This window comes from Canis aureus, chromosome 29, assembly GCF_053574225.1.
Source record: "Canis aureus isolate CA01 chromosome 29, VMU_Caureus_v.1.0, whole genome shotgun sequence".
NCBI lineage: Eukaryota > Metazoa > Chordata > Mammalia > Carnivora > Canidae > Canis > Canis aureus.
Genome location: NC_135639.1, coordinates 40878300 through 40890814, shown reverse-complemented (window position 1 = coordinate 40890814; position 12515 = coordinate 40878300). Strand labels below are relative to the sequence as shown.

The 12515-nt window shown below is 50.2% G+C and overlaps 1 protein-coding gene across 4 annotated transcripts in view; it reads right to left on the bottom strand.

The window, feature by feature from the left end:
* ARHGAP22 (Rho GTPase activating protein 22) overlaps window positions 1-12515 on the bottom strand; it is a 135717-nt gene that overhangs the window by 51403 nt on the left and 71799 nt on the right. The window contains exon 1 of one of the 4 annotated variants that reach the window (XM_077878631.1): window positions 12124-12232. The exons of the other annotated variants lie outside the window; for them this stretch is intronic. Within the exon in view, the coding sequence (XP_077734757.1) occupies window positions 12124-12175 (52 nt within the window). The 5' untranslated portion in view covers window positions 12176-12232. Of the gene's footprint in view, window positions 1-12123; window positions 12233-12515 lie in introns of those variants that run through there. 4 annotated transcript variants of the gene reach the window in all.

Here is a 12515-nt window from a genome sequence, read left to right as displayed (position 1 = left end):
CAGGCTGGCCCATAAGCCTATACCCAGGCCTGGGTATAGGGCCTGGGCCAGCCTGTTTCAGGCACTCAACGTACAGTTTCAGGTACTAGATGATGGGGAATCTGGGGGTAGCGACGATTTACTAACTGGCATGGAAGTACTTCTGCGGTTTACAAACCTCCTAGCCTTTCTGGTGAGTGCCATCTGAATATGGGCCAAGGCTGCAGACCTCCTGGGCAGCTTAGGGAGGGCCCTAAGAAGGCCCTGAGAAGGCTGGGGAACAGGTGCAAAGGGCCTCACATGAGCTCCTGATCCACACTTTGTGCTCTGTCCTTGCAGAGACAGGCAACAGGCAGGCAGTGACCACTGTAACATTAGTGGCTGGGATGCACCCACTTGAATCTGAAAAGACCGAACTGCCTCTGCTGTGGATGGTGAGCAGAGAGGGGGTGCCTGGTCGGCCACGTGACTGAACACCCCCTCCCACTGCTGGCATGGGCTCCTGGGTGCCTCCACCTGGGGAGCTGCCTGAGGGGGCAGTTTGAGAGTCCCAGCAGGCTCAGGGTCACCACAGCCCCTACCCAGTCAGGAACTCCAACAGGAGCTGGAGGGGATGCAGGTCCTGTGTGTGACTGATCCTCGGAGAGGAACCTAGCCTAGCTGAAGCCACAAAGGAGAAGCTGCTGGTTTGTGATTGACCCCTGACTCTTTCCAAACCGATGTGACTGGGAGTGTCCAGCTTTCTGTTCCAAGTTTCGTGGCTACAGGGTATGTGCCGCTTTTTGTTTTATTCTTGTGTGTCCTCTCTCCACTGCTGGCTGTAGAAGGGACCTAAGTCCCATAGTAGTTAGGGAAAATTATGCAGAGTGCAGGCTGGGAGTGTAGACTGGTGCCAGACAGCCTGGGTTGGACTCCCAGTTCGGGGAGGTCTTGGGCATGGAATCACTGCCTGTCTCCTCAGCTCTAAAATGACATAAATAACAGAATCCACAAAAAGGCTACCGTGCCGATTCAATGCATCCTGCATATAAAGTGCTTAGGCCAGGGCTTGGCACACAGTGAGTTTTATGTGTGTTATAAGTGCTTCCATATCAGCAAAGCAACACTGACCTCATCATTTTTTAGAATCTTACACTGACCCTGAAGTGAAAGAATCATCTTTCCCATTATTGGGCATTTTTTTGTGTGCCAGCCATCCTCCATACAAAGGCTAATTTAATTCTACCTGTAGCACAACTGGCTGGCATATTTGATATTTCAATCTACAGACAAAGGTATCCCTCTGCGGCTTGGAGAAGGGACTTGACCTCAAGGCTGCACAGACAGCAGGCAGCACAGCTAAAATTCAGAACCAAGTCCGCTCAACTCAAAGCTCCCTGAGCTTCCAAAATTTCAGACTGCCTCCCTGAAACCAAGCCCTCAAGCACTTTAACTCACCTCCAACTCACCACTTCACATCCAGGTAGTCCAGGTAAGAAAAACAAAGCTTAAACCAGAGAAGACCTAAGAACCGTTCACATACCTTGGTATGACATGGCATCTCAGAAAGTCCCCTCCCCAGAGCACTGCAGCAACTTGATCTGTCTTGTAGATCCCTGAAAATGCCCCATTTACATAGCACTGTCATTATTTGACCTGACTCACTCAGTGGAAAAGCCCTATCTCCAGGGCATTTTGTGGTAATTCCTTATCATTACAGCTACACTAATTTGGGCAAATAAGGTAAACCAAACAGAAGATGTAGGGATGGAGAAATCCACCAGGGGCTTTGAAAAGCCCTGACCTAGGGGATCCCTGGGTGGCTCAGTGGTTTAGTGCCTGCCTTCAGCTCAGGGCATGATCCTGAGGTCCCAGGATCGAGTCCCACATTGGGCTTCCTGCATGGAGACTGCTTCTCTCTCTGTCTATGTCTCTGCCTCTCTCTCTCTGTGTGTCTCTCATGAATAAATAAATAAAATCTTAAAGAAAAGAAAAGAAAAGAAAAGCCCTGACCTATTGCTGGAGATCTAGAAGCCCAGGTACCTGTGCAGAGCTGTGCGGATGAGCAGGAAAGACCCGATCTCTCACTTCTGGCCAACTACTCACAAGCAGGGAGTGAAGACTAAGACAGTCATAAACTACCTGAGCACTGAAGGTGCACTACAAGAAATTCTAAAGGGAGTCCTTCAGGCAAAATGAAAGAACATTATGTGGTCACTTGAATCTACACAAAGAAATAAAGAGCACCAATAAAGGTAACTATAATAGGTAAATATAAAAGATGGTATATATGTATTTTTGTAGCTTTTTTTCTTCTGATTTAAATGACAACTGCAAAAAGCAATACTTATAAAACTGTGTTGATGGGCTTATAATGCATAAAAGGTGTAATTAGTATAATAATGGCACAAGGAAGGGAAGAGAGCAGACTATAATCCCTAGAACAATCATTAAGAAAATAACTTTAAAAATATAGCAGAGGAGCAAAAAGGAGGGGCACCTGGGTCACTCAGTCATGATCTCAGGGTCCTGGGATCGAGCCCCACATAGGGCTCCTTGCTTAGCCAGGAGCCTGCTTCTCTCTCTCCTGCCCCTCTCCCCAATCATGCTCATTCACATGCACCCTCTCTCAAATAAATATATTTTTTAAAGAATTTATTTATTTGAGGGAGAGAGAGAGAGCACGTATAAGCAGAGAGAGTAGCAGAGGCAGAGGGAGAAGCAGACTCTCCGCTGAGCAGAGAGCCCAATATGGGGGCTCGATCCCAGGACCCTGGGATCATGACCTGAGCTGAAGGCAGACACTTCACTGACTGAGCCACCCAGGTGTCCTAAAAAATCTTTTTTAAAAAAGAAACAAAAGGAAATTAAAATGATACAACAGAAAAAATATCTATATGATATAAAAAGAAGGCACTAATAGAACAAAAAATATGGCACATATAGAGAACAAATAGCAAAATGATAACATAAATCCATCTTTTCAGTAATTATATTAAATGTAAATGGATTAAAAAACAAATTATATCCTGTCTACAGGAGACCTATTTAGATTCAAAAACAAACAGGGTGAAGGTAAAATGATAGAAAAAGATATACCATGTAAACAATTCCCAGAAGAGAGCCTGAGTGGCTATACAAATAAGGGACAGAATAACTTGAGGACAAAAATGTTACTGGAGAAAAAGATGAACAGTTTACAATGATAAAACAGTCAATACAGCAGGAAGGTGTAACAGTTATGAACATACGTCCCTTAACGGCAGAACTCCATAATTATGAAGCAAAAATGGACAGAATTGAAGTGGTATTCCACAATAATACTTGGAGATTTTAGTACTCTACTTTCAATAATGGATAGAACTAGGCAGAAAACCAGAAAGGAAACAAAAGACTTGAACAACACAAGGAACCAAGCAGCCCTAATACCTATAGAACAACCCATCCAACAAGAACAGAGCACATGCTCAATCTTAAGGGCAAGTGCAAGGTTTTTCCACGATGGACCATATGCTAGATCCTAAAGCAAGCCTGAAACATTTAAATGCATTAAAGAGGGATCCCTGGGTGGCGCAGCGGTTTGGCGCCTGCCTTTGGCCCAGGGTGCGATCCTGGAGACCCGGGATCGAATCCCACATCGGGCTCCCGGTGCATGGAGCCTGCTTCTCCCTCTGCCTGTGTCTCTGCCTCTTTCTCTCTCTGTAACTATCATAAATAAATAAAAATTAAAAAAAAAATAAAAAATAAAAAATAAAAAAATAAATGCATTAAAGAAAACAAAATATGAATGTATGCTTATAGGTATAGATAGAGTATAAAATTAAATCAATAAGAAAAGGAGATTTGGAGAATTCACAAATAATGTGGAAATTGAAGAATTCACTCTTAAATAACCAAAGAAGAAATCACAAAAGAAATTTTAAAAACACTTTGGGTTGAACTGAAACGAAAACACAACATATCAAAACTTAATGGGATACAGTGCTTAGAGTGAAACTTACAGCTATAACAATCATTAAGAAAAGAACTTTAAAAATATAGCAGAGGAGCAAAAAGGAGGGCACACATTATAAAAGAGCCAAAAGGAGGGGCACACATTATAAATGCCCACATTATAAAAGAAGAGAGATCTCAAATCAATAACCTGCCCTTACATGCTTGAAAACTGGAGAAAAACCAAACCAAACCCAAATCAAACAGATGGAAGAAAATAATTAAGATTAGACTGGAAATGGTTTAAATAAAGACTAGAAAATAAGAGAGAAAATTGAAAGAAAAAACAGCAAAAGTTGATTTGTTGAAAGGATAACCACATTTGACAAACTTGGCTAGACTAACCAAGAAAAAAAACAAGAGAAGACTCAAATTACTAATATCAAGAATGAAACAGGAGACATCACTGTCAACCTTACAGAAATAAAAAGGATTATTAGGGAATAATACAAACAACTGTGTGCCAACACATGAAGTAACTTAGATGAAACAGAAAAATTCCTTGAAAGACGTAAACTACCAGAACCCACACAAGAAGAAATAGAAAATCTAAATAAACCTTTATGTAACAAAAGATTGAATTAATAACGATTCCCCAAAAATGTTTCACTGACGAATTCTACTAGTCATGTAAAGAAAAATTATTACCAGTTTCACAGGCAAATTCCACCAAACATTTAAAATATTAAAACTAATTGTTCACAAAATTTCCCAAGAAGTAGAAAAGACAAACGGCACGATTCCCACCTCCTGCGCAGCCCGATTCCTCTGGTAACAAAAACAAGGACAGTGCGTGAAAACTACAGACCAACATTCCTTATGGATACACATACAAAAGTCCTCAACAAAATACGAGCAGGATACAACACAAATGCTCACCAACTGATGAATAGATAAAAAAAAAAAAATGTGTCATACTCATAGCATGGACACTATATTTAGCCATAAAAAGGAATGATCCATGCTTCAACATGGATGAACCTTAAAAACACTATGCGAAGTTAAGCCATTCACAAATGGCTGTGTGTGGCATAAAAGTAATTTATTGGTTGACTGGGGCTGCAGGAAAAAAAGGGGGGTTATCTTGGGAATGGGAAGTGACTACTAATGGATTTAGGGTTCCTTTTTGGGGTAATGAAAATGTTCTAAAATTGGATTATGGCGGTGTTTGCATAACTCTGAATATTCTAAAACTTAATGAGTTGTACAGTTGAAAAGGATGAATTCTATATGTGAAATATATCTCATTAAAACTGTTTTAAAAAGACTGTGGTGTTAGGATGTTTAGGGGAAGAGCCCAGCAAAAGTTGTGATTCAGACGAGGATATGCACCAGCTTGAAGCAGGTATGATAAGGAGAACCGTTTCAGGGATTCGCTGCACTGGGATGTCCCGGGGTTTGGTCCCAGCATTCCTGAAGTAGAGCCACCTTACAGGTGCAAGGCCCCACAGGCTCACAAACACAGCACCAGAAAACACAGCACCAGACATTTTCTTCCCCTCTCCGTTCAGGGCTTAGAGGATTCTTGAGCTGTTAGGGAGGCTTGCTGCCCTAATGGTCAGAGTCAGAGACTTCCAGCAACCCCAGGATTGGCTCCCCTCTGGGAGCCATGGATTTGTGTTGGTTAAACAGACCTGCTCATGAACTTCATCTAAGGGGGGCTGCTGACCTAAACTTGCAGCATCAAGCCCCCATCCTCTGCCCCCAGCGAGATGGCCACTGGCAAAGCCCCTGTCTGCACAGGTAGGAAGAGGCATGCGGTCTTCTTAACGCCTTGCTGATAGGAGCACAGAACAGTTCTGGGTTTCCTCCAAGAACAGTCTGAGGTTTAAACGGACACGACCTTAGTGATCATCTAGTCTTGCCTATTTCTCTCTTTACAGAAGAGGGAAACTGAGGTCCCAGGTGGTAACCCAGCTAAAAGGAGTGGATCTAGAATTACCAACGGGCCTTTCTGAGGTTAGCACTCATGCCTATCCCGGTTTACAGGTGGGGATGTAGAGGCTCAGAGAGGTGAGGGCTGGCCTGGGGTCTTTGGCCAGGAAATGGATACAAATCCTCTGCCTGAGGCTGGTTCCCTTTTTGAAAAACCCACAGCACTGCTGCTCAGGACACTTAAATGGGGAAGAGGTAACAAAGAAGGACACTTGTCAAAACAGAGTGGGACCCATGTAAACTGTAAGCTACAGACCAAAGGCTTTAGGGCTCTGAGGCATGAGCACAAGCCCTGGAGCAGGAGGCTCTAACCTTCTGACATGTTATCTGGCCTCATATCTGTCCTTGTCAAATCACCACTGTCCTCAAGGTCGGGTCAGACAACAAAGCTCCCAAACAGCCTGGCTTCTGCCTGCCTTCTGAGAATCAAACAAAAGACAGGGCCTGCCCTGCCTTCAGGAAGCTTCCAGCTCATTTGATGAGAGAACAGATCTTATAAATGGATGCACATATATTTATGCTCTGTGATATGTTTCCAAGTTAAATTATAGAATAGCAAGTGAGCAAATAATAGGGGTTAGGGGCAGCCACTTAGGCCCAGACAAATGTTGGGGTCCCCAGGTCAAGAGCAGGGAGGGGCAAGGTGACTTCAGGCAGAGAAGAGCATGGGTGCTGAGAGCACTCCATGAATGCACCTGTCATCTCTGAGTGTGAGGAGGGAACAAGGAGATCCTGCAGGCAACCTGAGCAGGCACTGTCTGCCGCTGCAGAATATACTGGAGTGGAGACAGTGGGAAGACCCATCAGGAGGCGCCTGTAGCAGCCTGGGCAACAGGTAGGTGGCTGGACCAGGGTGCTGGCCTGGGATGGAGACAAGCAGAGGAACTCAGATATACCCTGGAAACAGAACTGGCAGGTGTTGGTGATGGGCAAATCATAGCAGAAGGACAAAAAGCCAGAGTTCAGATTTAGCCTGATTAGCTTCAGCCACTCTCAAGTCAAGGAGAACCCGATGGCGGGGTCTAGTGGTCTGGTGCCCAGAGACCTACACCTGCACTCTGCCAACGCCTCGGTCCTGGCACACCTCTGCAGGCCTCGAAAGCCTTTCCCTATTTTCTCTACTGGGTGGCTGCTCCTCTTATAAGACTCAGCTCAGGCATCGGCTGCCCTGGGCATTCTCTGAACCTCCAGGCTGGGTGGGATGACAGCCCTTCCAGAGCACCTAGGCTGGCTGTTCTCCTGGCGTTTCTTCTCAGCCTGCAGTGTCCCTGTGTGTCTCCTGGGTCTCCACCCAGCCAGACTATGAGCACCCAGAGTGGGGCAGAGCTGCACCCTCCCCAACTCTTTATTCTCAGGCTGAGTACAGGCCAGGTATGGAACGGGTATCCAAGAGATAACTGTTAAATGGCCAGGCAGAAGCCCAGATGGCAGCTGTCTATTAGCAATCTTGGAAGATTCTATGAAAAATGGGAAAAAAAAGAAAAATTGGACCTTCTCCAGAACCAGTTCTACTACTTCTACCCAATGACAGCCTCACCTCTCTCCAGGACAGAGCACACCCCACCCTGCAGGGTGCCCAGCCTGGCCCACTGGCCTCTGTGCCCAGGCCACCAGGTCCCCCAACAAGCCCTCTGTCCATTAGGAAACGGGCATGGAGGCCACGCACAGCAGAGTGGTACGCGTAGTGGCACTGGACTCTCCCAACAGGGTGGCCACTGGGGTCCCCTGGGGGTCTGGCAACACGAACAGGCAAAGGTGAGCATGACTGTCTCTTCCAGCTGTATTCCATGCACTGAGCACAGATTCTCTGCAGGGCACAGAGGTGACACAATTGCCAGCTAAGGCTGACAGACCCAGACCAACCAGGCACTGAAAGGAATGAAATGAACTGGGGCTGTGGGCCAGGGGTTCAGAAGCAGCTCCAGGTACAGCCCACCCTCCCCATGGTTGCCACCTCTTGGGCCTGACTAAAGGCTCTAGGAGAGGGTGTGGTGCATGCAAGGACCAGGGACAGGGGGAAGTCCAGTTGTGTGTCTGGGTGGTTGGCAGGGGGTGGGGCGTATGTGATGCCAGCAAGGCTAAGAAGATGGGCTTTCTTCTGTGGGCTCTCTGGGCTGAGGCAGTTGGAGGAGGGACAGTGTGATAGGAGCTGCGCGTGGGATGCTGGCCTGGGCAGTGGACCAGAATGAGCAAAGACGAACTTGGGATGACCAGTCAGGAAGCCAGGTGCAGGCAAGATGCCGAGGGTCTGCACAGGCATCATGGGCAGCCTTGGGGCAGTGGTGGGGACAGTGCCTTGGGCAGGATCACAGGAGTTGCCAGCCTTTGATCAGGGGAAATGAAGCAGGCAGGGGTGGGAGCCAGGAAACTGAAAGAAGGGGCAGGTGAGTGCACAGGACTCCAGCAGAGTTCTGGATTTATAGGCTAGAGATGGGCACTGCGGGGGTTGGGATGGGGACAAAGGATTTAGGGGGCTGCTTACAGAAAAGCGAGCACAATTATCAGGGTCCTTAGTGAGATTTCTGGGAGATACTTATAAACAGAGTGCAGAAGATGAATTGGAATTCCCAGCTGAACTTGGTGCATGAAAGAGGGCAGGGCCAAGAGGAGCTAGAAGGGCAGGGCAGGGGCAGCCTCAGTGGGGAAGGAGGAGGGCAGAGATGGGTCACTGAGCAGGCTCCCAAGTGCTCAGAGCACCAGGACTGTTCACCAGGTCCAGCACAGGGGGCAAGGAGATGTCCACGGGGAGAAGGGGGAGGCAGGGAGGCCGACTGGTGTTGGAGAGGAGACAAGGGCGGGGCTTGTGGTGTACACAGGGGCAAGAAGCTGGTTTTTAGAACATGTTCTGATGAGTGACTTGGACAGGTTTGTGGGCTGACAAGGAGCCAGCAGAAGGGAAGATGGGGGTGATGGGGAGAGAGGGGACATGACAGAGGACAAGATCCTGGAAAACAGAGGAGGGCTCCCAGTGCTGAGAACAGCAGGGAGGGTGAATTTGGGGATGAAGATGCAGCAGGGGGCCAGTGTACCTCAAAGTACACTGACTTGCCCTGATTGCCCCCCACCCCACCCCAGCCTTGAACAAAAGCTGCTTCAGTGTGGTATTCCGGGACCACTTCTTCCTCTAAGTCTCAGCCTTGGACCACAAGGCAAAGTAGAAAAAAATGAAACTTGCCATTAAACAGACCCACCCTAGAGCTCTACATGGTGGAAGCATCTGGAAGCATTGCCTAGAAACAATGAAATCAAAGTATTCTCAGAGTTCAGATCAAGCACATCTGCCCTCTGCTTTGAGGAGGGGTAATCCTTCTCCACACATCAGATCCTGCTCACTGAACTTTTGGCTTCTCCAAGAGCACCAGGGACCCAGGACTGCCCCCATTTGCAGCGATCTGTCTTGTGTGTGATAGTTAAGTGTGATTAAGATCACCACAAATCATGTCCGAAACGCATCTGTAGCAATCCCTCCTCGGAACCACAGTGCCCACCCGAGGCTCTGCAACTAGTGGGTGAGCTGTGTTTCCTGCAGGGAGTACCAGGCTCTGGATATAGAGGCATGATGACTAACTAGATCCACCGTGCTGACTCTGGCACCTGGGAGATGTCTGAGGCTCTCTTCAAGGGCTCGATTATTTGAGCTTTTCTACTTTACCCAGTACAGTTTCACACAGGGCAACACAGTCAAATATTCTGTTCTAAAAGTTTTGCTTCATAAATATCCAACAATGAAATCCATTAACAACAGCTATTGTCTTGGGAGATTTTAAATTACATCAATGACTAATAGACGCTCTTTCAATCTTTTCTTTTCTTTTTTTTTTCTTTCAATCTTTTCTTAAATGAAATAGCCACACACATTTCTAGTCTGGAAAGTCAGAAAGCTCCCTGCCCAGGTAGTCGCAGCAGCTAAACACACAACACACGCCCTGGAAAAAGAGGCATCACGTCACAGCTATGACAACTGAGTCTGTTTCATGTTTAAGGTAACGTTTCTCAAAATGTGTCCAAAGATGTGGGTGCTGAGGTGCTCCATGGAAAGTAGGTTCCCTGGGTGAAGGTTTGGAGACTGTACCTACAATCCACCTGACTTAGAGATACACAGTGGCACCATTGGGTTAAAAGCACTGAGAAGTCTCAGTGAAAAACCTTCCAAATACTGATAACTCATGATTTCCAAGATTATTTGATGAGGGGAAACCACTCCTCCCCCTCCCAGTTTATGGCAGAATTCATTTTTGCACAATGGTCCAAACTGTTCTGGCCTAGTCAGATCTGGCCAGATTTATTAAATGAGGCAATAACACTTAAACATTTTGGAGACTACATTTAAAAAACCAAATTATCTGCCTTCCTTGAACCACAGGAAATCTCTCTTGCCTGGCAGTGGTGGGCTGGCCACCCATTCTTAGGGCAAGCAATTGTGTGTCACAGTGCTCCCTGTCCCCTCTCCCTCCAGACTTGGCCAGTTTTGTTAATTTACAGGGATTGGGGGGACCATGTGGGCTGGACGGGGTCTCTGGCCGCAGGCTGCTGGAGCTAGCTGTGACTCCAGATGGGGGGTGGGGTGCCAAGCCGGGAAACACTCCTATATCAGATGGGTTCCTCACCTGGATGGGTGTAGTAAGGGCAACCACAGCCCCAGAAGACAAAGCTAGAAGGAGATGCCCCTGGCTCCCTTTTAGTGCTGCTAACTGAGCATGTACCCTCCCTAAGCAACGCAGAGCAAATCCACCCTGGCTTCAGAGGCCCAGCCTCCACCCCTTGCCCTGTTTCCTGAGAAGGGTCAGGCAGGATGGAGCCTAAGCAGCCCTAGTTCAGCCAGCCCCCAAGGAAATCCTAGCTGCTCTCTCTGACCTGCCCTCAGCCAGCTTGCAGTAAACTCTGCCTTCTGGGTCCTACCACTGCCCAGGCTCCTGGAATAGTCAAGACTCACTCTCAGTCCCCTCCCTCCAAACAAAAAGCCACACAGACAAAATTCTTTTTCTTCTTTTCAAAATCAAGTGCTAAGAAAACTGTTGCTTTAGGCAATGAGAGCTGTGCAACTGGTCACATTTCCTATTTGGTTGTGGCTGCAGAGAGTCTCAAGCACAGAGTATTCTTTTGAAAGGATTTTTATTTATGACAGACGGGGGGTGCGGGGGGGAGACAGACAGGATGAGAAACAGGTTCTGTGCAGGGAGCCCAACGCGGGACCCGATCCGGCACTAGGCCACCCCGGGATCACGGCCTGAGCCTCCCTGAGCCGGAGGCAGATGCTCAACGGCTGAGCCACCCAGGTGCCCCGCACAGAGTATCAGGGCCAGGGTAACTGCGCTCCTTTCTCTCTCTGCTCAGTGAGTTCTGTTTAAGTGTAGAATCCTGTTCACTTTTTAAATCATGTTTGTTTGCTGCAGGCTATCTCAGACCCTTTGGGAAATAAACCCGTACATTTGTGGCATCGTTATCAACTGACAAGGGCCCTTCGAGCTGCTTGACGGTTGTACCTTTATCTGGATCCAGAATGTATTTCTCAAGGAGCCAGTCCTTGAGGCCCCTCTGTTAAAGCCTACACCGACCTCATGGTTTCCACACGAGGCACCTAGTCTTGGCAGTCACCGGGGAGGTCCCCCCCAGGGCCTATCCAACAGGTGAGGGGGGCTATGGGTCTGCACGTTGTGGGGGCAGGAGGAGGGGGGTGAGATGAGTTTTAGGGGCAGGTGAGTTTGGGAAGCGCTGCGGAGAGCTGGAGCTCTAACGGGGGCGCGGCCGCAGGGGTCGGTTCGGCCGGTCCAGGGGGCGGCCGGGAGGGCCACGGCCCGGGGGAGGCAGGGCCTCAGGCTGCCCCAAGGCTCCGCGGCCCGCTTCCCGGCGGGATCAGCCCCGCACGCCGCGCCGCGGCTGTGGGGCTCGGCCGGGGGCCCCGGGCCCAGGGCGCGGGCGAGGCGCGGGAGACGGACGCCCCCTCGGCGGGTGAGGCGAGCCTCGGAGGCGGGGCCGGGCGCCGCGGGCTCCCCCTGCCCTCCCCCTGCCGCTCCCCCTGCCGCTCCCCCGCCCGGGACCCCGGGACCCCGCCCGCCCCGCCCGCCCCGCACGCGCGCTCCCAGGTCCCGACGCTCCCGCCGACTCGCGGCCCCGCGAACCGCCTCCGGGCGGCGGCAGGTGTTGGGCGGCCGCGGACAGGTGGCGGCCGAGGCCCGAGACGGCTCTGGCCCCGGCGAGAGCGTCGGCCCGGCCCGCGGCGCACGTGCGCGCCAGTACCTTGGGGCGCCGGCAGGTGTCCCCTCCGGTCCCGGCAGCAGCACAGCCCCATGGCCGCCGTCCGCGCCCGCCGCTCGGCTCCGCTGCCCGCCCCGCTCCGCGCCGTCCGAGGGCGCCGCTGGGCAGCAGGACGCGCAGACCGCGCCAGCCGAGCCGCCCGCCCCCGCCCCCGCCCCGCCCCCCGCCCCGGTCCCCGCCCCGCCCCGCCGCCCGCTGCGCTCCGGGGCCCCGGGCTGCGCTCCCGCCGGGAGCCGCCAGGGGGCGCCGTGCGGGACCCAGAGGCCTCCGGCCGCCTCCTCCGCGCGCCGGAGCCAAGCGGGGGCCGGGCGAGGCGGGCGCCCCCCTCCCGCGGCCCCTCCCCCCTGCCCCCTCCCGCGGCCCCTCCCCCCTGC